At 39.1% G+C, this 21,127-nt stretch overlaps 1 protein-coding gene across 6 annotated transcripts; it reads right to left on the bottom strand.

Moving 5' to 3' along the window:
* Positions 1-12,212: 12,212 nt before the first annotated feature.
* MCTS1 (MCTS1 re-initiation and release factor) lies at positions 12,213-20,104 on the bottom strand. 6 transcript variants are annotated; one of them, XM_010821359.4, is made up of 7 exons: positions 19,725-20,104; positions 19,081-19,185; positions 18,380-18,571; positions 17,747-17,844; positions 15,959-16,092; positions 13,940-14,007; positions 12,213-12,428 (listed from the first exon to the last, which is right to left on the bottom strand). In XM_010821359.4, the coding sequence occupies exons 2-7, from the start codon at positions 19,092-19,094 to the stop codon at positions 12,347-12,349; spliced, it is 588 nt and encodes a 195-aa protein (XP_010819661.1). In that variant the 5' UTR covers positions 19,095-19,185; positions 19,725-20,104; the 3' UTR covers positions 12,213-12,346. The 6 variants fall into 6 exon arrangements, with proteins under 6 accessions (XP_010819661.1, XP_024843606.1, XP_010819663.1 ...); XM_024987838.2 differs by having other exon boundaries at positions 19,823-20,104; XM_010821361.4 differs by lacking the exon at positions 19,081-19,185.
* Between the last annotated feature and the right edge of the window lie 1,023 nt (positions 20,105-21,127).

Raw genomic sequence — 21,127 nt, 5'->3', positions numbered from 1 at the left:
TTTACTCCTGCAGAGCAAGTGAGTTCTGTGGAAATCTCCTTTGTTGTTGTTTAATCGCTAAGTTGTGACCAACTGTTCTGAGACCTCATGGACTGTAGCCCACTAAGCTCCTCTGTCTGTGGGAGTTCCCAGGCAAGAATACTGGAATGGGTTGCCATTTTCTTCAGGGGATCTTCCAACCCAGGGATCAAACCCAAGTTTCCTGCATTACAGGCGAATTCTTTACTGCTGAGCCACCAGGGAAGCCCCTTTGTGCTTAGTCTCACAGTCGTGTCCAACTCTTTGCAACCCCATGGACTGTAGCCCACCAGGCTCCTCTGTCCATGGAATTCTCCAGGCAAGAATACTGGAGTGGGTTGCCATGCCCTTCTCCAGGGAAGCCCCTTTAAATCTCCTTTAAAGAACTCCTTTTGGTAGTCTGGCAGTTTCATTTACCTGGGTTGAATCTGCCCTGGTTTTTGTTTACCTGTTCAAATTTTGAGATTTTTTTTTTGCATGTTCTTGATTGTATCGTATGTTGATTGCACCTGTTTGGTGTGGAGGCCTTAACCTCACCATTCACCTCGGATTACTATGCCATTTGCCTGATTTCAGTGGCTACCTAGAAGCCTTAAGGATGGTAGATACAATAACTTCTGTCTTCATAAATTTGTGAAATACTTGGAGCTGATTTGCCCTCTTATTAGGCCTGCACATGCCATATAAGTCAGATCCATAAGCCTCCACAGGGTGCGAGACCATGACATTTTAGAGATCAATTTTTCTTGTAACTGGCCTCATGATGTTAATAGTCTACCACAGCTTTTGTAAGCCAGAAAGAGAATTTCCTTAAGAAGGCCTTGGGCTACAAATTATCAATCATCAGAGTAGTGTGTAAAACCCTTTGTTTTAATTTGTACGATCTTCCTCATTGGGACTCTTGGTTAAGATGAAAGGTTATTAATTTAGAAAAGTAACAAATCAAGCACCCTAATATGTGGTCTCAGATGTAATTACTACAAACCAAATCATATTCAGTGAGTATAATGATGCACAGTATCTCACTGAGTGTGACACCCAGTTTACAAGTATCACCTTGCCCCCAACACCAATATATTAAAATTTTTTCTAGTGTATTATCACCTTCAATTACATTAGGGTATCAAAATATTGTTGAAATAAATATATTAGAGAATGCATTCCATTGTTTGATTTCCTAGTGGGTACTAAGGTAACAATTGCTTTTTAAACCAAATTGATGCTCTTGATTGTATTTTTATACGAGTATTCCTTTATAAAAGGGACTTTTCCTGGTAGCTCCGCTGGTAAAGAATCCACCTGCAATGCAGAAGACCCTGGTTCAATTCCTAGGTTGGGAAGATCTGCTGGAGAAGGGATAGGCTACCCACTCCAGTCTGCTTGGGCTTCCCTGGTAGCTCAGCTAGTAAAGAATCCACCTGCAATGCGGGAGACCCGGGTTCAATCCCTGGGTTGGGAAGATCCCCTGGAGAAGGGAATGGCTACCCACTCCAGTATTCTGGCCTGGAGAATTCCTTTATAAAATGTTAGTTGTCTTAAATAATATACTGTCTCTTTGAACATATTTGTACCTAGTCTTGTAGATAAAACGAATCAGTAACACAGAAAATTGTGCTATAGAGGTCATGGTACAGATTTGATCATGCATTCAGTAGTCAAAAACTGTAACCCTAACTACAGTCTTATTGGGAAGAGAGTTGGGAAGAATGGACATCTAATGAGAATTGATCATGATTGTGAATATATTTTACATATGGCTGGCTAATGCCTACTATATTGGACAACACAGGTCTAAACCAGTTCCCCAAGTGTGAGACCCACTGGCTGAATGTAAATGAGAGAAAACTAAGTTTCTTCTAAAAGTTATATTTATCTTTCTGGTTTTCTTGAATGCAGTGGAAACTGCACCTTGACTTTAATTAGGCCCCAGGCCATCTCCTTGCACAAGTTCAGTCACTAGACCTTCTTTTTCAAAACACTGGATTTGGAGCAAAATATAGATTAGATCTCTCGGCTTTTTTCTTCATGTAGCTAGAAGATTGCTTGTGTATCAAATCTGATTTATAATGCCCAGATTTTTCTGTAATGCATTTAAACAAACCCATCTATTGGGCTTAAAGCAGGGAACACCTATATTAGAAAAGTTACTGAAAGCACAGTTTAGTAATGATGTACCACTAATTTTCTACTCGTTTAAAATGTTCTGTTCCTTTTAGTGCCAGCTCACTTGGATTGATGCATTCGCTGCATGTCTGAGTGGATATGTGAAGAGCCTGTTTGTAGTAGTTTAGCTTTCTTTTGGCATAGAAAAAAAATTCAGAAATTTTTGCCAACTTTCCCACAAAGGAATCCCCAAAGTCTAATGAAAGAATAATAACTCAATTCCAATATAATCAAAGGTAAAATACTGTATTCAAAGGATAATGGAGGAAATGACTTATTTAGAAAGTATGAAATGGTGAAATGAAATGATGGTGTGTATCTGGGGTCTCTAGCATAATAGAAAAGTCCACTTTTATTAGTGTGGAATCTATACGCTATACTATTCCTTGCATATATTGAATACCCATTAGCTCAACACTAGACCTGGTTATTTTGTGGAAAGCAAAAAGGCCCAAACACATGATTCATACAGGCAGTCAAACAATCATTTCATATAAGCTTTGCATGAGCAATAAAACAAGCCATTGTTTACTATTAGAATATGGTGGTCCCCTTTTCCTTAAAAATCATTTTGATAAGTGCCGTTTCTCTTAACCCACATAATCCCCATTTCTTTGATAACTTTCACTGATTCTGTGCAAGAATGGCCATGCTGGTTTTGCCATTGCTTTGGCAATTTAGTGAAAGACCTGGGAGGAAGAGCAGGGCCTAAAAATAAAACTAAGATTTTCTATGAATGGATGGATGGATGGAGTGAGAAGCTGCATGTGTTCACTTGTGTCTGACTCTTTGTGACCCCATGGACTGTAGCCTTCCAGGCTTCTCTGTCCATGGGGTTCTCCGGGCAAGAATACTGGAGTGGGTGGCCATCCCCTTCAGGGATCTTTCCGACCTAGGGATTGAACCCAGGTCTCCTCTGGTGGCTCAGCTGGTGTAGAATACACCTGCAATGCAGGAGACCTGGGTTCGATCCCTGGGTTGGGAAGATCCCCTAGAGAAGGGAAAGACTACCCACTCCAGTATTCTGGCCTGGAGAATTGGACTGTATAGTCCATGGGGTGGCAAAGAGTTGGACACCACTGAGCGACTTTCACTTCACTTCTGCACTGCAGGCAAATTCTTTACCACTGAGCCACCAGGGAAGTACAGGAGTGAGGAAGGATGCCCTTAATTATGTGACAGGCTTACATTTGGAAAAAAAAGTAAGCAGTGCTTCTAATGAATGAGTGATAAGAGACATCTACAAAGGTACTCAAAGTGTAGAATGGGGATGTTTTAATAGTCAAAACACCAGGCCCATACCATCATGAGGAAAAAGTGGTCCTAACTTGGGGCTTCCCTGGTGGCAGTAAAGAATCCACCTGCAATGCAGGAGACCTGGGTTTGATCCCTGGGTCAGGAAGATCCCCTGGAGAAGGAAATGGCAACCCACTCCAGTATTCTTGCCTGGAGAATTCCATAGACAGAGGAACCTGGCTGGCTACAGTCCAGTCCTAACTTGATGGAAGACTATTTTTTTTAATTTTTATTGACGAAGAGTTGATTCACTATGTTGTGTTAGTTTCAGCGTACAGCAAAGTGAGTCAGTTACACGTATACATATATCCATTCTTTTAGATTATTTTCGCACATAGGTTATTACAGAGTATTGAGTAGAGTTTCCTGTGCTATACAGTAGGTCCTTATTAGTGTACATAGTAGTGTGTATATGTCAATCGCAATCTCCCAATTTATCCCTCCCACTGATGGAAGACTTTAAATACTGGCGCTGAGAGTCTTCTTTTCCCTATTTACCGCTCTAAGGTATTCACCTCTAGAAGGAAACTTCAAGGAACACTGCCCATTCTCCATCCCAGTGCCATCCAATAGAAATGAAAGCCACATGTGTAGTTTAAAAATTTCCACTAATATTAGCCACATTTAAAAAGGTGAAATTACTTTTAATATTATATTTTATTTAACCCAATATATCTAAAATATTGTCATTTCAATGTATAAGTGACAGAAAAATGGGATACTTTACAGTATTTTATTAAGTCTTTGAAACCCAGTGTGTATTTTACAGTTACAACACGGGTCTAACCAATTCCAGAAGTGTGAGACAACATCCCACCCTGGGGCTGACATGTGAATGGAGAAAACTTGAAGTTTCTTCTTAAAGAGCTGTTTATTTTTTTGTCTTGAATGCTATGGAAATTACAACCTGACTTTTAGCAGGCCCCAGGCCATCTCCTTGTACCAGTTCCATTACTGGATCTTCCTTCTCACAAGGAAGTATCACTGAATACTCCTTCTCTAAATTAACTCTTCCCTGGTGGCTCAGACGGTAAAGCGTCTGCCTATAATGCAGGAGACCCGGCTTCAGTCCTTGGGTTGGGAAGATCTCCTGGAGTAGGAAATGGCAACCCACTCCAGTATTCTTGCCTGCAAAATCCCATGGATGGAGGAGCCTGGTAGGCTACAGTCCATGGGGTTGCAAAGAGTCAGACATGACCGAGCGACCATGTCTTTCACTTCACTTCACTTCTCAAAATTAACTCAGTAGATCTGGAGTGAAATATAGATTAGACCCCTCAGCCTTTTCCCTTATATTGTTGCTGTTATTTAGTGGTTTCAGTCGTGTCCAACTCTTTTGTGACCCCAGGGACTGTAGCCCATTAGGCTCCTTGTCCATGGGATTCTCCAGGCAAGAATACTGGAGTGGGGTGCTGTGCCCTCCTCCAGGGGAAATTCTTGACCCAGGACTGTAGCCCATGACTGTAGCCATGTCTCCTGCTTTTAGGGAGATTCTTTTTTTTTAAGTATGTATTTATTTATGGCTGTGCTGGGTCTTTGTTGCTGCTTGTGGGCTTACTCTAGTTTTGGCGAGAGAGGGCTACTCTCTAGCTGTGGTACCCCGGCTTCTCACTCCAGTGGCTTCTCTTGTGGCAGAGCGTGGCTCTAGGGCGCAAAGTAGTTATAGCACCCAGGCTTCGTTGCCCTTAGGCCTGTGAGATCTCATATCAGGAATCAACCCATGTCCCCTGGATTCTAAGGTGGATTCTTAATATTCTTAATCACTGGACCACCAGGGAAGCCCCTGCAGGCAGATTCTTTACTATCTTAGCCACCCAGGCTTGGCAGCCACCTACTGTTACCTCATTCTAATCCTACTCATATTTTCCCACTGTGGTATACAGGCTCGGCCAACTTACACTTATCTCCAGTAGCCCATAAACAAAGATGGCGATGCAACTGAGGGCCAAGACTAACATTTTATGAAATATGAGGGGAGATTTTCTGCAAAACAGGCTTAGCAATCAAGTTGAAATTAGGTTCAAATCCCAACTCTGCCATTTATTAGCAATGTGTCCTCAGGAAAGTTAACCCTTGTTTCCTCGTTTGCAAAATGAGAATTAAAATCTACCTCATGGAGGGACTTCCCTGGTAGGTCCAGTCGCTAAGACTCTGTTCCCAATGCAGGGGGCCCAGGTTCAATCCCTGGTCGGGGAACTAGATCCCACATGCCACGACTAAAGATCCTGTGTGGCACAACTAAGACCTGGCACAGTCAAATAAATCTATAAAAACAAATAAAATCTACCTCATGGAGCAGTCATAAAGATTAAGCAAGATATATAAATAGAGCTTATATATACAGTAGGTACTCAAGTAATGTTATTTCCCTTTCCCTCTGGCCCATTTGAACAAGTTTAACTAGCATTTTACACAGTTAAATATGTATCAATCCTTTTTATTAAGTATCTTTCTGGTAAAATATTAAAATATTGATGTGAATAACAGCTGGTACTGAATATTCAAAGTCACAAGGGAACTCCTTCATTAATAGTTTTAAGATAACATCTATACACTGAATCTGTGCCATGCAATAAAATAGCTCTTCCTTGAGCAGCTTTTTAATAAAGTAAATATTTTTTTAAGGAGAAGATTGGAAGTTCCTTTTAAGAACATTAACCTAATACATGTTCCCCTTTCACAGCAAATTAGACATTATTGGAGCCAAAATTACCCAAATCAATATGATTTCTATCTCCTCACACTTTAATCAAGATACTTCTCTCTCTTTGTCTCTTTTGTTTTAGTTTTTTGACCATGAGGCACGTAGGATCTTAGCTCCCCAAGGGGATCAAACCACCCCCCAACACTAGAAGGCGGAGTCCTAACCACTGGACCGCCAGGGAAGATGCTTCTCTATATTAAAAAAAAAAAAAAAAAAAAAAACTACTGCTTTAGTAAGACTCTTCCATCCACAGTAAAAGCATCTGGGCAGTTGGTACTTGAAAGAGAAATGGATTTGACAATACCAAGAAGCTCATGAGGCCATGTGCCTTCTCTCAGACCTCTGCATTTGGGAGCAAGAAAGCAGAATTACTTTGTGGACTCCTTTAAAAACATTTTACAAAATATAAGATTTTTTACCCTGTAAAACATAAAATAAGTGCAGTGTAAGCTTACAAGTTTTTATGACAGTTTAGCCCCTACTATTTTTGAAGCAGAATAAAGCATTGCCAGCCATAAATTATCTTCCAGTCATGTGCTTTTTTGAAAGCTATTTAGGAGATAGAGGTTAATTTGATGGATTAGAGACTGCTGTTATCCCACTAAATGAAAATGTTTGTACTCTATATTCAAATACAGTTCAGTTGAGCTTTTTATAGGACTTTAGTTTCCTGACCAGGGACTGAACTCGTGCCCTCTGCAATGGAAGCATGGAGTCCTAGCCATTGGACCAATAGGGAATTCCAAGGTTGAACTCTCTTAAACCCAAAATGCTTACATAAGCAAACTTTACAAAGACTGTAGTCATGCAAAAGCATACTTTTTCCTCATCCTGGATAAGCCAACTCTCTAAGAAAGCTGTCCACAGCCTACAGGGCAAAAAAGACCCCTCAGTCAGTAAAAAGACCCCTCAGTCAGTAAAGAATCTGCCTACAATGCAGGAGACCTGGGTTCAATTCCTGGGTCAGGAAGATCCCCTGGAGAAGGAAATGGCAACCCACTCCAGTATTCTTGCCTGGAGAATCAGATGGACAGAGGAGCCTGGCAGGCTACAGTCCATGGGGTTGCAAGAGTCAGACTCAACTTAGCGACTAAACCACCACCACCCATCCTCCTCACCCTGCCCAATTTAATCCAGATGCTTAAGTGAACAGTGAATTTTGGCTTTAAAAAATGAATTCTGGATGGGGCAGCAGTAGAACTAATGAGAACACTATCCAGATTAACAAGTACATACAAAATCTTTCAGATGATGAAAAACTAAAAATCTGTTAAAACATCAATATGATAAGACAGACATTCCATGCCTCACAGATAGGGAAACAAAAGTAGAAGTTAAGTGCATGCAGCTTTTAAAAGTTGTCTTGGGACTTCCCTGGTGGTCCAGTGGTTAAGAATCCACCTTCCAATGTGGGATGTGGGTTCAATCCCTGGGCAGGGAACTAAGAGCCCACATGCTGCAGAGCAACTAAGCCTGCACATTGCAGCTACTGAGCCCGCGTGCTCTGGAGCCCATGTGCCACAATGGGAGTCGACATGCTGCAGCACAAGGTCCCAGGTGACACAAGGAAGATCTCACGTGCCACAACTAAGACCTGACACAGCCAAATAAATGAATAAATATAAACAATTATTGCACTAATCCTTTTATTTCTCAAAATGTTCAGGGACAAAATTTGGTGTACTTTAACTTTTCACTCCAAGAGGCAAATCTTTAATAGTACAATTAGTTTGGATGTTTTTATCTATTTTTCCTCCCCATGACCTGTTCTAATGAACATGATATTATTGGTAGAAATTCCTGTGAATCATCTCCACGTCCTTTTCCATATATAAATTATATTCTCCAGGAAGCCAGCTCCTACACCAACTGACCAACCAGCCTGATAGTCTCAACATAGATTTTAAAACTGGTTTTCAATCCTGTTCATTCACTCCTGTTCTGGTGGAGTTGTAGTCCTTTACAAGTACTTAATTAGTTTTAATATAATATTAGATAAATTATCATTATAGTTCATTATATCTACTCATGCTTTTACCTGCTATAAAACAAAGCATAATAAAGTATACACATGATGCATAAAAATAGAATACAAATATACATTTCCATGCATCAATCTCCACGTTGACAGGCAAGATTTCTTTAGGAGTATTGCTGAGAGACTAGGATATTAAGAATATAATTATATTTAGTGTAATTTTTACTGCCTTAATACAATTAATGACATACTAAATGTAAGCGTTCTGAAGGGCTTTCAAAATATATTTTAATGGCCTAAGTCTTACAGGTTATTGAATAACTCAGTAAATTTCTGATTGCTTGAGACCTCAAAAGTGATGGTTATATTTGACACAGGATGCATACATACATTTTCTGTTTTTTCTCTCATCATAAGTCAGTTTCAGTAGATGTTCCTTTAGAAATTGGAACATTTTGAGTTTCCTGAAGAGCCTTGAGAAATGTATTCTCAAAATTAATGAACCTAGATAAACAAAGTTAAAATATTTACCACATTTTGTTTGGGCATACATTCATTTCATATTCCCATTAATATATAATTGCTACATAATTAATAGTCTCATGAACAACAAAAGGGTGAAATACTTATTATAATGAAATACCTCTGTAACCTCTGTAAATTTAGTCATTTACCATTCTTATATCTTCTGAAGTACTTTGCTTAGAGATACTGTATCCTTGGTAGCTGATTTGTATGTGCAGGGGGAACTGGGCTGGATATAATCATTATTTAACAAATGCCATCTGACTTTATGTTTGGGGACTATCAAATCTCTCCAATTGGAAATGTTCATGGCTGTCCTTTAGCTAAATCCAGCTGCTTGTTTTGAGTCCAGAACATTAAGAAAAGGAAAAATGCAGCTGCCAACCGAGCACCACCAAACCATTATAATAGTCTGCTAGAAGAGGGCTGACCAGGTCTATGGCAAAATGAGACAACCATCTGAGTTGGAATGCTGAACTGTTGCAACTCCAAGACACCTGGATTTTTTTAACCTCATATTGGATACAATCTAAGGAATATGTTTATATTTGGTTCATGTATAATTTATAAGTTTTCATGACTGAAATTGGAAATGTATTAGTAACTTCCTACTAGCTTTATAAATTGGTACTGGGCTGTCACCATTACTCAGATTTTTAAAAATGTAACTTTACTCACTAGCCTTGAAGCTCCTTAAGGGCAAGGGCAACTTGTCTATTATTCATCTTTGTGCCACACACCTAGAACCTAGTGGATATTCAATAAATGTCCAGTGAGCTGAACTGACCTTGGCTGAGGAAAAGTACACAAAAATGACTAGACTGTAGGTTGCCTGACACAAAAGTAATTATCAAACTAAAAGTGAACTGAAGCCACATTACACATGAGAAAACAGGCTCTCCCCATATTCCTACTCTCAGGAATGTGGGTAAACTGTTTTCTTTATGCACAGTGCATCAAGAGGTTGATATACCTGCTAGTTCAACCTCTTTGAATCGGTTCACTAGGCTCCCACCTGTGGAATCACACCCCCGATTAACTCCATGACCTGAGGCCTCAGACCCGGGGAAAGTAGGAAAGGTACATATTTAGCCCACATCACCAAGGCAACAAAGTCAATGTACCTGAACAGAGTAGAAAAACAAGCACAGATGATGTTGAATATTTTAAAAGTGTTCCCGACACCCACTGTAACCGTGGTCTGAAACAGGGATCAATTATTTCTGAAACCTCACAATTAAAACTTCTCTAATATGTGTGTGTGCTTTGTTTTTCATCACTAACACTCCATAGGCAATTTTAGTCAATTAACATTATCTTAGTACCAAGAATAAAGATTCAAAGTTTGGTTTTGACATAAATAACTTATTTTCTTTTTAAGCATATAAGGAACTATAGACCTCAAATAGGCTGCCTGTCTCCCAAATGGGGAGACGTCTGAATTTGAAACTAGTAAGTCAGCATGAAATGAGACTATCTGTTGAAGAAACCTACCCTGAAAATTCATTTATAATTATGCCACTGATTAGATTATTTACACTTTTATCCACCAGGAATAAATAATAAAATATTAAAAATATAGCAAGTTGTAGAATATAACTGTCATAACAAAGGTCAATACATAGGACTTAAAAAGGATATAGGAAGAAAAATATCAGGGCACCTCTATGGGCTAAGAAAGAAAAGATTTTGGCAGTCATAAGCATTCTAATTAATGATGAAGGAGGAAAAATTCTCCAAGCCCTACCCCAGCCCAGATGAAAGACTCCCCCAAATTATCAACCTTCCTTTACTCTAATCCATCTTCACCAAGAAACCGCCTGTTTACTAACTGTTTACCCTAAGCAGACTTACTACTATAAATTAATACACTTACATTCTAACATGGGATTCGCCAAGTCTTACAGGTTTTGTGGGAAATAGTTTCTCAGTCTGAGTCAGACCCTGGATCTGTACCCTTCACCTACGTTGTGAAAGCCCAGCTGCAACAGCCAGCCCAATGGTATCTCTCTTTTTACTATCCACCCTCACCTTTCTCACCAACTTCTAACTGTAACACAGGTCACCACAATCTTGTAAATGTCTGTATCCATCTGAAAAATAAAATCACATGTAGTATATTTGTCTACAACCAAATGAAGATGGCTGAAACATAGTATAACAGCAATGCTATTAGGAAGAAAGACCTGTTATCACTATATAAATTCACAGCTGCTGTTTAATTCTCAAAACAGCTTACTGTTCTTACTGAAGTAGGTTGATAGTCTTCACATGCCACTTATGATAAGAGATACACATTCTTTGGGGAATACAGTAGGGACTCAAATCTGGAAGTTCTGGGCATCTGTGGAGTATGATTTCACCCAGCTTCAAGAGACGGCATTAAATAAATTGAACCAAAATCTGATCAAGCCTATCTGTTTACGGGCTATATGAGGAATATAAAAACAAGTTAAATTACTTTACAGTGATACAATCAACAAAATCCAGAATGTGACAGGAAACTATAAGACAAAACAACTAGATTTCTTAAATAATTAAAGGGAAAACAAAAGAAGGGGAGCTTATAGATTAAAAGAGACAAATAAATAGCAACCAAATGCAATATAAGAACCTTGGCAGATACCAACTTCAAGCAAACCAATGGTTAAAAAAAATAAAAAGAGAAACAATTAAGTCCATTTGTCATATATCTGAAGAAATAGCTAAATGTTTAGGTGTGATAATGATATTGTGGTTATATTTTTAAAAGAAAACATATCTTTTAAAAATACATATTAAAGAAACTATGGATGAAATGATATATCTGAGATTTGCTTCAAAATAATTGGGGAGTGCAGTCGGAGGGAGTGAGACAGAGACAAAACAATATTGGACATGAATTGAAGCTGGGTGATGGATTAGAAAATCCAATATACTATCTACCCATACTTTTCTATGCTCAGAATTTTCCATAATGAAAAGTTTAAAAATGGAAATAGCAACAAAAAAAAAACACACACAAAAGAGAAGGGGTACTTCTAGGTGCCCTTGGGTAATGGGATAAAAATCCAAGTTTAATATATACACTATAATGTGTAAAATATATAGCTAGTGAGAAGATACTGTATAGCACATAGAGCCCAGCCTGGTGCTCATGACAACCTAGAGGGGTGGGATGGGGGGAGGTGGGAGGGAGGCTCCAGAGGGAAGGGATTATGTACACTTATGGCTGATCCACACTGTTGTACAGCAGAAATAAATACAACATTTTAAAGCAGTCATCCTCCAATTAAAAAAAATAAAATGTTTTAAAAAACCAGTCTAGCTCCAGCCCCATTAATTGGTCAGATTTTCTAAGGCATCAGCCATATACTAGCAAGTTCATTTACCAAGTCTTGCCCTTCATCTTGCATCATTAGCCTAAGAAAGGACATTAAGTTGTCTTAATTAAGTTTGGTTACTTACCAGCTACCTTTTAATGTCCAACTTTGTAACCCAAATTTAACTTAAGTTTAAGAAAAATTAAAATAATTTTTGAAGCTAACAGAATTTTAGCATCTGTTGAATTTATTCAGCATAACCACAGAGGTATTGTCTTCATGCTGTCACACATAAACACAAACACAGATACAGATACAGCACAATATCCATTTTTAGCCCAAGTGCATTTCTTCTGAGGCTCATTTATATGTCTTCATATGCCACAGCCCATCATTTAAATAATGGATATTTTCAATGCCAATTCCTTTGTTGACTTTCTCACTGCAGAAGGAATAAAGCACATAAACATGTTGTTAAGTATGTAATTCAGGGTGCATTGCTCTTTTTTGCAATTATTGAGCCATATATAGGGAATTTATTTATATTACACTAACATGATCATCTTGGAGAAGGCAATGGCACCCCACTCCAATACTCTTGCCTGGAAAATCCCATGGACAGAGGAGCCTGGTAGGCTGCAGTCCATGGGGTCGCTAAGAGTCGGACACGACTGAGCGACTTCACTTTCACTTTTCACTTTCATGCACTGGAGAAGGAAATGGCAACCCACTCCAGTATTCTTGCCTGGAGAATCCCAGGGATGGGGGAGCCTGGTGGGCTGCCGTCTATGGGGTCGCACAGAGTCGGACACGACTGAAGCGACTTAGCAGCAACAGCAGCAACATGATCATCTACATTAAAATACATTACTCTGCTGAAGTTCATTCATGTCTTAAAGAAATTCTAGTGATCTAACTAGTAGGATCACAGAAACAGAGTAATGATGTTGCCAGACCAGGAGAACATCAAAGTGTTATAATTAACCCTGAAACAAAAGTAATAGGAATAATTTGGTCATCAAATGAGTTCCAACATTTTTAAGTATATTGACTATATTTTGATAAACTGAAAGTGAAAGTCACTCAGTCATGTCCAACTCTTTGCTACACCATGGACTATGCGGTCCATGGAATTCTCCAGGCTAGAATACTGGAAAATATATATACTGGAAAAATACTGGATTGGGAAAGGGTAGTCTTTCCCTTCTCCAGGGGATCTTCCCAACCCAGGGATCAAACTCAGGTATCCTGCACTGCAAGCAGAGTCTTTACCAGCTGAGCCACCAGGGAAGCCCATGTTTTGGTAATGTATCGCTAATATTTCCTTAATGTTTTATGCCACCAGGTAAAAATACAAGATAAATACTGTGTGGCACTAAATTATGTCACTGTTTTTAAAAACTAGCAGCAAAATACCTTTCCCCACACCTAAGTGAAATCACACTAAATAAAAAAATTCCTAAAATACCACACACATACATATAATACAGCTGTGTTGGCACACAGGTTCTTTTCAGAGTGCTAAAGAAAGAATGCAATCTCAGAGAGGAAATAACTTTCAATGGCTTCCTAAGTCTTAGGAAAAATCAGAAATGAGGCTTCTGTGCATAAACATTTGTAAGACATGGTATGAACGAGAGCAAAGCTCACCTGTAACTCTGATTCCTCCTGCGTGTGCACTAAGTCACTACAGTTGTGTCCGACTCTCTGTGACCCTATGGACTTCTCTATCCCCAGGCTCCTCTATACATGGGATTCTCCAGGCAAGAATACTAGAGTGGGCTGCCATTTCCTTCTCTAGGGGATCTTCCCAACCCAGGGATCGAACCAGTTTCTCTTATGTCTAACCTGCATTGGTGGGCACGTTCTTTACCACTACTGCCATCTGGGAAGCCCCTTACTGCATAGGTTACCTATATCTGAAAAACTAAGGGGGACTAACAGCAGACTTACATATCTTCTGCAGACATCTTCATGACTCCAACACACAGAGCATGCTGTTTTCCTTCTGCCATGATTGCCTGAAAACACACAGCTAAGAAAACCATTTATCTATCAAAATACCTTCGAGGGGGGTGTCACATTACTGCTTAAGCCGCTGGGAACCCAACTTGCATTTTCACCTAGTCCATTAACTCCTTGAAGGCAAGGACCTAGCATCATTTATGGGCACACTGCAAATATTCAATAAATGCTAAATGAATGGAATCTAATAATCATTCTCAGGTTTTGGGTCAAATGCTAATACTATAACCCAATGCTAACAAAAGAAGGAGGAGAAGAAGAAAAAGAAATCAGGCAAAAAAAGGAGATAACATTTTTTGCATAAAAATATTAAAAAGAAATAAATATCCATTGTTCTAGTGCTTTAATCACTAAATGGTGGTTTTATATAAAGGATACATTAAAACAATAACTATATCCCCTATCTATCTTTAAGAGCCCAATGTAACTTGCAATCTCTCCAGAACAAACAGAATGTTCTTGGTTCATTTGAAGTGTCTAAAGTGGTAAAGATTACAGTCCATATTTTCAAAGTTTCAAGTGTACACAACACCTCTCTGTACTAGTTTTGCAGCTTTCCAACAGTCTATAATTATTTCAAAATAAAAGTAATTTAAAAAGTAAAGGCCAGACACTAGGAAAATTTTCCATTTAGGGGAAACTCCAGAACTTTATAAACTTTAAAAACTTAGAGCAATCATAAACATAAAAGGATAACCTGTCCTCAGAGAATATTTTTCTCCATTGGTTTTCAATTCATTCATTCATTTCTTCAATGTTCCACAGATATTTGAACACCTATTACATGACCAGTATCTATGTCAATACAAGCTATTCCTAAGATATACAACTTATATTACCCCTTAGATATAACTTCCACAAGAGAGGACACCCTCTTCTGAGCACTCTTAAACCCATTCCAATGGCTGTCCCATTCCAGTGATTTCCCACCAAATATGGTTCCTTTCCTCAACCTGAGGCAAATGGTCATTTTATCTATGACAAAACAGAAGATATCATCTTGTCCAGACTAGTTGACAAAAAACTAATCTAGAATATGGCTGAAACAACACCAGAGAAATGGAAGGAATGCAGAATTATTCAGCTATGTCATGAGTTGAATAGATTCTTAAGGGCTATCTCTGACGTCAACGTTTCTCTTTGAGAAAACATGTTCCGAGGCCCAAACAACCAAGTTAAAAATGAATTTTTAAATAAAAGTTAATAGGGACTTCAAAATAAAGCAATAGGAATGGCCAATGGTTCCTGCTGCTGCTGCTGCTGCTGCTGCTAAGTCACTTCAGTCATGTCCGACTCTGTGCGACCCCATAGACGGCAGCCCACCAGGCTCCCCTGTCCCTGGGATTCTCCAGGCAAGAACACTGGAGTGGGTTGCCATTTCCTTCTCCAATGCATGAAAATGAAAAGTGAAAGTGAAGTCGCTCAGTCATGTCCGACTCTTAGCGACCCCATGGACTGCAGCCTACCAGGCTCCTCCGTCCATGGGATTTTCCAGGCAAGAGTACTGGAGTGGGGTGCCATTGCCTTCTCTGGCCCATGGTTCCTACTAGTCACCAAAATTCCACCTGGTGCCTAAATTCTTTTCCCTTTTGAATGCTTTTTTCCCAGGGTAATTCAAATGTAAAAGTAGCAAGATGATGTTCAAATAAGTGATCCAATCATATCATATACAACCTCTCTATTAATAATCAGGAGTTTTATACTGTGTCCCAAGTCTCATAACACTGGGCCCTAACACAGCTGAAATGCAGCTGGGACTCTTTTTATTACTTGTTCTCACTTAACTTCTAACACAAAATAATGTTGCTTCCCACATCTTCAAATGTAAGCAGAAAGATATAACAGTAACTTCCAAAAGATATATCTAATGCTCTCTTGGATGTTAGTTCTTTCAGTGATAACAAGAATACAATGAACACATTTTTCAACAGAGCCTGGGAAGGATACAACAATCGTATCTACTGCAGCAGGGTAAAGTTTAGCTCCGGGAGAAGTTAAACCTGGACACATTATATTTGCTCCACTGAGTACAAATTTGATGGCTCCTTTGTCAACCTGCTGATGTGGCAGGATAAAAGGATCTAGAAGAAAAGAAATACATTACACCCATTAATAAAACTAAAGACTCAACAGAAAAAGGCAAATGACATGAACAAATACTTCCCGAAATTACAGTACTTTGACAGATGAGAAATAAAACTGAAACACATTCCTTCACTTATCAAATTGGTATATATTTTTGAGAAAAGTAATTACCAGTGCTAGCAAGAATGTCAGAAAACTGGCATTCCCATTTACTGCTAAAAGGCTTATAAATAGGTACAGGCTTTCTTTAGGACTACTAGGCAATATGTACAAATAGCCTAAACTAAACTCTTTGATTTAGTAATTCTACTTCTAGGACCTTATCCTAAGAAATAAAGGAGGAATGCGCAATATATTTAGGTAGAAAGATGCTCATTATAGCACTAATATTTATATTAGAAATAAACTGGAATCAACCTAAATGTCCAACAATTAAGAGATAAATGACTTAAAGTATATCTATAATATCCGTATAATAGAACCATGTTTTTGGAGAATATGTAATACCTTGGGAAATATTCATAATATATGACAAGTGAAAAAAAAACAATAAAAATTGCCAAAAAGATCAGTGGTTGCTAAGGGTTGGAGGAGGGGAAGAGGTGGGAGGGGTGAGTAGGTAGAAAAGAGGGGATATTTAGGGCAGTGAAACTATTCTGTAAGATATTATAACAGTGGATACAGTGCCTGCTCAGTCACATCAGTCATGTCTGACTCTTTGTGACCCATGGACTGCAGCGACTTCACTTTTCACTTTCATGCACTGGAGAAGGAAATGGCAGCCCACTCCAGTGTTCTTGCCTGGAGAATCCCAGGGCCAGGGGAGCCTGGTGGGCTGCCATCTATGGAATCAGAGTCGGACACGATTGAAGTGACTTAGCAGCAGCAGCAGCAGCAACAAACATTATTTTGTTTCTTAACACCTGGCCTTGACACTACTAAGAACTGGGACTCCATGCTTTCTCTTATATAGAATTCTCTCTATGAAGCAAATCTGGGTACAGATGTAAAAGCCAATGTTTACAGCACTTATTACACGCTTTGTGAATGTGTATGTGTGTAATTATCTAACTGTTGTCTATTCTCCCCACTAGACTGTTAGCTTCCTAGGCACAGGGACCGTGTCTATCTTTGCTTCCTATCACATTCTCAATACCTAGCTCAGTGCCTGGCACAGAATAAGTTCAAAAACTATAAATATTTTTTGAATGAATGAATAAATGTTCTTTCTTGGGCTTTTGGAATGCATAATGAGAGAATATGCATTTTTCAGATTTACCACAAGACGGAGAAGGGGAAATCTTTTGAGTTTTATATTCCATATAACCTAGTACTAGTAAGTTAACTGTGGGAGTCCCTGGTGGCTCAGAGGGTAAAGAGTTTGCCAGCAATGCAGGAGACCTGAGTTCGATCCCTGGGTCAGGAAGATCCCCTGGAGAAGAAAATGGCAACCCACTCCAGTATTCTTGTCTGGAAAATCCCATGGACAGAGAAGCCTGGCGGGCTACAGTCCATAAGGTCGCAGAGAGTCAAACACGATTCAGTGACTTCACTTTCACTTTTCTTTCAATAAGTTAACTACCAGAAGTCACTTTCAACTCCTTTGTGTCTTTTCATATCCCCAAATACATATTTTCTAACAAGACTTACATTTGTGAAGTAATCTTAGGGTTGGATAAAAAGGCCCTTCTCTTTGTCTAAAAAATAGTAACTCTCCATTTACTGTAAGGATTTCTATATGTTCATGGCTGTAAAACAAACATCACAAAGTACCAAGTTAGATATTTTCTTTCAAAAATGAATATGCCAAACATCCTTTAAACAATGTATAATATGAAGTATGCATATATAGAAATACAGTAAGGTTTAAAAAAAAATTTTCAGTAAAGATCCAGGCCCAAAAAAACCCCCACAAAACACTACTTAAATTAACACCAGTCCAGTAGAGAAAAATATGATCTGCTACAATTTTATTTCACATTTTATTACATATTTTAATTTCCTTGGTAGATAATTAATAAAACAAATCTCTAAAGCACAAGCTGAAATAAATCTGACTCTGAATAAAAACATTTAATTAACTCTTTAATAAAACAATCAGTACACAATGCCGCATTTTTCACATAGAAAAGCATGTGAAAATATAAATATTGATGTTTTAGGGTTACTCATTTAGAGTAGATAAATAGTTAATATAAAGATAATCAGTTATTATGAGTGCAGTCTAATTATATTATATTCAGCTTCTCTGAGTTTTACATGGAAAAAAAAACAAAGACTTACCATCGCACTATTTTGACAGGATCTTTCTTAGGCATGATTTGATTAAGCCATGGTTCAATACCTGGAAACTGTTCTATCAATTGATTCTTAATACCCTTTATAACTGAGGTTTTCAACTGGATGCAATTGGACACATTTTCTTTTTCATCAAATCTGCCAAATGATTTTTGCAAGGAAAAACAAAAAGCATTTCTAAAAAGACATAACAGAATAGCTAAAGGTATTTTTTAAATTATTTACCTATTCCCAAGCAAATATTTAGATGTCGAAAATAATTATGGAAGAAATTGCTTTTTAAAATACAATTTCCCTTTTATTCTGTCCAGCACAAAACCAGTGTCTTAATACAATATTAAACTGTCATATACACACAATTAGCTGGAGAGGGGCAGGGAAGGGGAAAGGATATGAGGCATATATAACACAATAAACTGAAATCAGCTACACAAATGCCTTTCCTGGAAAATCTTACTCAGTTCTACCCAGAAAGAAACAGATTCCCACCTATAACAAAATCTGTGAAAAACAAAACAAAATGAAAATACCCTCAAGCATTAGGATACAAATGACCAACCCAAACATTAACACAGAAAAGCAGCCCCTCCTACGCTATGTAATCTGTTGAGATTTTTTTGAAGTAATAATGACGGTATTTAACATCCCTAATTATTTTTGCTCAAAATGTCATGCACAAAACCCACCTTCCTTTGCCCATGTTCCCCCTTTGCTTTTTGCGTCTACCAAATCTGCAAGGCAAAGCCACTAGGTACGTTGCAAAGAATTTTTTTCTTCCTCAACTGAATAGCCTATGGAGCAATCACGTTATTTTCAAGACAAGGTTAATCTGGCAGCTAGGCAATAGGTATGACAGTCCGCTAGCTTCCTGTCACCCAGACTCCTTCACTCCCATGACCCAGGAAGTCAAGCCTTCCCTTGTTCAGTTCCTAACTAGTAACCACATGGCAGAGAGAGCAGGGCTGTCCTCTTGCTAAAGAGGGCATGTCCCTAAATCACAGTGCAAGGATGTGATTGGTAGAATCCTAGGAATGGAGCTAGGACTGGGAAAGGGGGCAAATGAGAAAGAGGGGTAACGAGATAGAAAATGAGAGTGGGAGGACCCAACCTGATTGAAGATTAGGGGCGAAAAGCTTAAAAAAATGTTGCAAGCATAGTACTGAGACAGAGACATATAGTGTTGAAAGCATGGTACTACAGAAAAACCTTAAAGAGTAAGGATGGCAGGGGTGGGGGAAAGAGAAAGAGAAGCTTTGCTCTTGTCCTCTTCCCCACCACCCACCCCCACCACCTTCGTGAGCAGCCGAGGGAGGCCACGGCATGTCCTTACTTCTTAAACATGATCCAAGGTGAAGGGGGCGACGATAGGGAAGGGCCCGGAGTGGGGAAGAAAAACTGAATTAGCAAGTGTCCGACAGATCCCCTTACAGGAGGAAGGCCGGCACTGACTGTCGGAACTGTTTTCTTTATCCGGAAAGGGAGACAGGCAGCTGCACTTTACGGTGTTCAGAGACATTTCACTACTTCCGCTCCTCTAAACACGTCCGCGCTTTTGCTGGCCCTTTCTGGGTTACCGATCCCCATCCAGAGCCGGTAGCTGAAAGGGCGGGACTAGAAAAGGAAAACGAGATAGAGACATCATTCCAGTAGCAGAAAGAGAAGAACGGAGCACATGGGGCAATCAATCAAAGCCGTGGTTAAGGCCGGTGTGTCACTACGGGTTCCTCAAAGGGTCAAGATTCTTCCGAGTTTCATTGCTACCTGCTGTTTACTTTTTAGTGGGAAGGTGTTTTGTTCCCTGAAACAACCGAATGGATTGGTGCTTACCGACCAGCTTGAACCCGGGCAAACCGCTTGACATTATGTTAACGTACTCGTGGCCTTGCCAAATTTAGCAAATAAAAATACAGGACGCCCTGTACAGGACATTTGGATTTCAGATAAATGATGAATACTTTTTGGGGTTTTTTTTTGTTTTTTGAGGTATAGCTATACCTCAAACATATTTAACACTAAAAAAAAAAAAAAAAAAAAAAACAAACTTGCTATCTGAATTTAATTTGGCATCCTGTATTTTAATCTGGCAGCCGTGTTCACTGACCACAGTGAGGTGCCCCCAAAGAATTATTCACGAGGTTACTGTCCCCTGCCTCACCCTCATAGGAGTTGAGCTATAAACCTAAAGAGGTACCTCCCTTGAATGGTAGAATGGCCTCTAGGCGATCAATACTAGACTAATCTAATTGAAGAGATAACAGATTAAACACGTTTTACCTGTAATTTTAAAAAGGAGAGCAAATCAAGGGTTTTGATCAGCAGAGAAAGCATGCGTGCGTTAGCCGCTCAGCCGTGTCGACTCTGCGACCCCATGGACTGTAGCCCTCCGGGCTTCTCTTCCATGGAATTCTTCAAGCAAGAATACGGGAGTGGGTTGCCATTTTCTTCTCCAAGAGAAAGCATAGAAAAATACAAAACCTGAATAAGCACTACCCAGGCGGTGGGGTAGGGTGCATTGATCTGTAAAACAAATACAGCAGTCTCTTTCAGGAGCAAATACTCTGCTGGGGAAATGGACGCTTGGAGCAATCACAGCAAATAGCATTATGTGTTTGAATTGTACAACTAACAACTCACCTTGCCTTGATTCTATGGTAGCAACAATCTTCTGATTATAATTTAGCTTCCCATGAAGCTCTGCCCAGAAGGAACTCTGTTTTCAAATCATATCCACAT

The sequence above is a fragment of the Bos taurus genome, chromosome X (assembly GCF_002263795.3).
Source record: "Bos taurus isolate L1 Dominette 01449 registration number 42190680 breed Hereford chromosome X, ARS-UCD2.0, whole genome shotgun sequence".
NCBI lineage: Eukaryota > Metazoa > Chordata > Mammalia > Artiodactyla > Bovidae > Bos > Bos taurus.
Note: the sequence above shows the minus strand (reverse complement) of the source record. Positions and strands in the feature narration are given on the sequence as shown.

Excerpts from the sequence above, each read along its gene's own strand:
- MCTS1 (XM_010821359.4), bottom strand. Across the intron at positions 16,093-17,746 it reads CCTAAGATTACTTCACAAAT|ATCCTTTTATCCTGCCACAT; the intron begins GTAAGTCTTGTT and ends CTTTTCTTCTAG. Across the intron at positions 14,008-15,958 it reads CTGCAGTAGATACGATTGTT|GCAATCATGGCAGAAGGAAA; the intron begins GTATCCTTCCCA and ends GTGTGTTTTCAG.